General features: G+C 39.3%; 1 protein-coding gene across 1 annotated transcript in view; it reads right to left on the reverse strand.

Annotated features, from left to right (window-relative positions):
- Nucleotides 1–5314, reverse strand: part of slc30a6 (solute carrier family 30 member 6) — a 63801-nt gene that overhangs the window by 53480 nt on the left and 5007 nt on the right. The window contains exon 4 of the mRNA XM_014029257.1: nt 3680–3764. Within this exon, the coding sequence (XP_013884711.1) occupies nt 3680–3764 (85 nt within the window). The remainder of the gene's footprint in view (nt 1–3679; nt 3765–5314) is intronic.

The following is a 5314-nucleotide window of genomic DNA, read 5'->3' on the forward strand; positions in this document are numbered from 1 at the left end:
TGTGTGTGTGTGTGTGTGTGTGTGTGTGTGTGTGTGTGTGTGTGTGTGTGTGTGTGTGTGTGTGAGAAAGGAAAAAAATACATAGGTAAATAAGAGTGTGTGAGTGGATGCATATTTGGGGACTCATCATGGGGACTATTTTCAGACACACGGCCTTGTAGGGACCCAGTGTTCCTTATAGGGGGCCAAAGTCTGGTCCCCATGGATGACATTTTTTGGTTGGGGGTTAGTTTTAGGGTTAGGGATGTACTGGGGTGGACAGAGGTAGGGTATAGGGTTAGGCTATAGAAATGACTGAAAAACAAATAGAAGTCAATGTTTGTTTTGAGTGGAAGATCTCTGTAGCAAATAGTTTTAATTGATTAGAGCATGTTTACATCCAAGCAGGGAGTTCAAGTTCGATGACAGAATTTTCTCATTAAAAAGTAATCTAAGATGTCTGTGCTTCTAGAAAACATTAAGTGTGTTTGTGTGTGGCCACAGATTAATGAAATGGAAGACATATATTCCTCACTTCAAATCAGAGTCTTTAGCCATCAGTAAAGGATATAAGTGATCTCATTGGCTCTGACACACATTTTAACAAATGAAGCACACAAAACTGTGGTCATAGTGTCAGCATGAGGGATGGACAGCTGAGGACTAATAAAAATAAGAGTTTCAAAATTATCATCATGAAGCTGTTTGAAGAAACTATTAGAATTTAAAAGCATTTTTAAAAAAAGGTGGATGAATATTTATTTATTGTGGGTCAAGGCTGACCGGTAATGGTCAATACAATGATATTCTGTCTGAAAGTGGTGCCTCTGCATGGTAATAATGCATGTTTTTGTGTGTGCAGGTAGGACCGGTAGTTATTTTAAGGGTAAAACCCAGACAGCATCAAGACCGGGTCGTTGTCTGCTCTGCTTCTCCTCATCAGGACCGAGTATCGACAGCGGTGTCGCCTTTGTCTCTTTGTTCGATACCTCTGATCTAAACTTCCTGCCTTGCGCGACACCCGACGCCACCTCTGAACGTGCATCTGTCTGCGAGTTTTTCTGCAGAATTCGCACAGATCGAGTTGCACGCTGCTCGTTTTATGTTGGCGTTTTCCTGAGTGATGGAGTCCCTGAGAGGATCTCGTGTTTGTGGCTGACCATAAACACACTGTCTCGCTGCACGGCTGCATGCAGGGCTCTTTGTTCACGAGACAGGCAGCATTGATATGTACATGTTTACAATCAAATTAACCTGCGATGCACACAAACAGACCAAACGGATCTCACAGCACATGTACTACCAAAGCTGAAGCCTGCCTTTACAGCTGGCTCTAAAGTGCACAATGGATTGTGTTTGAGCAGAGGTTTTGTTTCTATAATGAAGCAAAGAAAAAGTTCTTTAAGACAATAAAATCTGTAACTCACAAACCGTGTGCAAACATTTACATTGTGAAACTTTAAACCACCTTGAATGGAGATAACTCCATGCTGTAAATGTACATCAAATGATCACGTCCTGTAAGTTTCGATCAAATCCATACAATGTTAGTTAGTGATAGTTAATGGCAACATTTACAAAAGGAGCTTAGAACATTGTTTTAAAACTCAAAGCTGATTTAAACTTCAACAACTTTATCCCTAACCACTCTGGTGTGATCCTTGGTCTTCATGATGCTGTTTAACAGTGTTCTGTAACAAACCTTGGCTTTATACTGAGATTAAAATTACACACAGGTGTTCACTGAAAGACAACTGATGGCGCCTTAAGGTGTCAGAATAATAAAGATGGAGAAATTTGATTTTTCCAAATAACAATGACCCCAAGCAACCAAGCAAACCAACTAAAACCTTCCTTCACCAGAAGGAAACTAAAGTTTTGGAATGTCCACACCAGAGTTTAGATCTAATTTGAGAGTAAATCTGTTGTGCAACCTGAAGAGAGCTGTGCACAGGAGTTGACCTCACAGTTGGGTTCAATAGAACCCGGCAGACAAATTTTGCTGTGTAAAATCTCAGGTAGGCACTTTTTTCAACTACTTTTGCTGCAGTTAATAAAATAAAACAACTTCTGTTGCGGCCGGGGCTGCCGTCTAGAGTTGTAAATATAAATTAATTATTTAATTAATGCCCCATCCAGTGGAGATTCCCCATTCAAAACTGCAATGAAGTTAGTTTTGACTGAATATCAGGTATTCACGCTCCTTGAATTCAGCATTCTTTTCCTCCCATCTAACCTGGTGCAGACGGTGTGATTTTGGTCCGCTGCCTTCCATCTGCTCACTCCTCCTCCACACACAGTGGTTGGCTTAGGGACTGTCAATAAATTACTGAACAAACAACAATCAAGTAGCCTTTAGGTCATGTGACCCAATGATACTACTAAACAGATGATGCACACCTCTTTGTACTTGATTTTAAGGTATTTTCTATTTTTTGTAAATATTTTATGCAAAATTTATAATTTTTTCTTTAATGGCTTCTAGGTCACTTGACCCAAGTGTCATGTTTGAGAAGCTGATGAAGTCGAGAACCAGTTCTTCTTGAGATGTTTCTTAAACTCTTCGTAACATGTTGTTCATATATTTACCCTGAAGTTTTTATACATTTGGTACTATGATTATTTATGCTTGATTATTAAAATAACATTAGAATATTCAGCACAGAGACGTCTTTTCTTACTTCACCATAAGCTTTGTTGTAGATGGAACAATAAAAATGAAACATTAAAATGTGTTGTATACAGGTATTCCCACAAAATAGAATAATTCAATACTTTTTAACACTAATAAAAAAAATTCACAAATTCTCCTCATAAACTGTAGATTTTGGACTCTTCAAACAACCCTCCTTGTTCCAAATGTCAGGAAAAAGCTGGAGTTCTACAATATAATGTTTTTTTCTCGGGGAGAGCCCAACCCCCCCTTTTATCACCTTCAGCACTCTGCTTCACCCTATGAACAGTCAGTGTCCTACTCCTGAAACCTTTGAACCCCCTGCCTCACAATCTGACAGACTTAACAAGGTTAAATCAGGAGGTAGTTTCAACCTGTTTTAATATGAGCACATTTATAAAATTAGCACACTTCATCTTATACCCTCTTTGTATTTATTTTCTATATTTTTTTCCACAACAGATTTATTTGGACAGATGTCACAGTAAAGGTTGATAAAGCTTTGAATTGACTGATAGTGGTTGCATTTCTTTTTCTGCATCACAAATATCTTTATACCGATTTAACTTGACTCTGCTGTTCTGCTGCTGAGCCTGTGTTCCACGGAGAACGTTGGCGTCTGTCAATACGACAGATGTGCTCTCCGTACGGTAACACCTGAGGGTAAAAACAGCTGCTGTGAAGGACGCTACAGAGTGCCCTTTAAAGCACCGCGTTTTGACTGAGGTTACCCCCAATCTCTAAGAAAACACAAACACACTGAGAAGCTACAGGATAGGTCCGAACCTCCCGAGGTGAGATGACACAACACACACACACTTCTCCAGGACTCATTCACAGTGTGTGTTTACAGCTGCAGACCACACACACACGCTGTATGAGTGTGTGTAACTGTCAGTCAGTGTTTGCTGTGTGTGGATGGGAATCTGTGCTTGTTAACATCTAAGGCTCAGAGAGTGTGTTTCTGTCAGTCTGTGCATGTCAGTTCGTTTTACAGCATATCTGTGTGTGTTTGTGTGAACTCACCCATGCTGTTGGTGGAGCTGCACCACATCAGCAGACAGCCGGTACACAGCAGGTTCAGAGCGCCGAACAGCAGGATCGTCCACGACTGAAAACGACAACAAACAAACAGAACAACCAGTAAACGACGACAAAATCAGGAAGGAAGCATCTCGAGCTTTATGAGACAAGGCCCAAAAAAAATTTAAACTGAGGCATTAAAATTTTAAAAACAGATGTTGAAAAATATCACGTCAGCTAACTAATTAAAAGTGACATATTTTATATTGTAACACCAATTTCAATGAAGTCGGGACATTTTGTAAAACATAAATAAAAACAGAATACAATGATTTGCAAATCCTTTTCAACATTTATTAAATTGAATACACGACAAAGACAAGATATTTAATGTTCAAATAGATAAACTTTGTTTGTTTGTTTTTTTTGCAAATATTCATTCATTTCGAATTTGATGCATCAACATGATCCAAAAAAGCTGACACAGGGGCAAGAAAAGACTGGGAAAGTTGAGGAACGCTCATAAAACACCTGTTTGGGGCATTCCACAGGTGAACAGGGTTAACTGGAAACAGATGAGTGTCATGACTGGGTATAAAGGGAGCATCCCAGAAAGGCTTGGTTGTTCTGTTCACAAGTAAGGATGGGGCAAGGTTCACCACTTTGTAACCAACTGCAAGGAATTTAGGGATTTCATCATCTTCAGTCCATAATATCATGGTCAAAAACCAACAATGAACACCCAAGACCTTCTATCCTTCAGGCGGCACTGCATTAAAAACTGACATCATTCTGTAACAGATATTACCACATGGTAGGGCTGGGCGGTATGACCTCATATTCATATCATGGTATAAATCGAACCCCTTCATGGTAATGGTATATATTGCAGTAGAAAATTGTAAAAAGTAAAAATAATGTAATTTTTTGAGCATTTTTTGCAGAAAACTGTAATCTTAATTAAACCCAGCATTTTTGCTTTAATATCTGCCAGCAAAATAATGAGCTTCAGCCTGCTGAACTTATCAGCTGCTGCTCTGCTGCGCGCTCATCTTCATCATCTTCATCATCAGAGCAGAAGCCGACTTTACATTAGCAGAAGGATTTATGACTGAACAAACGTCCACGTCTTTTTTAAATCATCTCTGTGGGTAACAACACATTAAAAAAATTTTTTCTCCAACAATTGGGTGTGAAAAACTACGGTTGTTAAAGCTTCGCTCTGCGTGACGTGCAGCGGGAGGGAGAGCTTATGATCCTGCGACACAAGGTAACTTTTCTACAGTGGGAGGGGGGATTTTGAGGATTTATTCTCTTTGTACGTGTTTTAAAATGCTAGGATTTCTTCATTAAATTTCAAACTCCTCCTGCTCAGTTGTCTCTGCACTCGCAGCCCTGCTGGTTTCTTCTTTAGAATGTTCTTTTCCATGTACAGTGCCCTGAGACAACATGTGTTGTGACTTGGCACGATATAAATTGAATTGAATCACTACAACTACAGGCACAAGTTAAAAAAGTAAAAGCCAGATATCAGCAACTAGAAACTTTACAGTCCTCATCTCATTGCAAAGTTTGAGCACTGCAAATAATCAATAACCAAGCTCCATTTCCAGCACAGATTTAAAGTTTTTTTTTTTT

This window comes from Austrofundulus limnaeus, unplaced genomic scaffold (genome assembly GCF_001266775.1).
Source record: "Austrofundulus limnaeus strain Quisiro unplaced genomic scaffold, Austrofundulus_limnaeus-1.0 Scaffold875, whole genome shotgun sequence".
Classification (NCBI taxonomy): domain Eukaryota; kingdom Metazoa; phylum Chordata; class Actinopteri; order Cyprinodontiformes; family Rivulidae; genus Austrofundulus; species Austrofundulus limnaeus.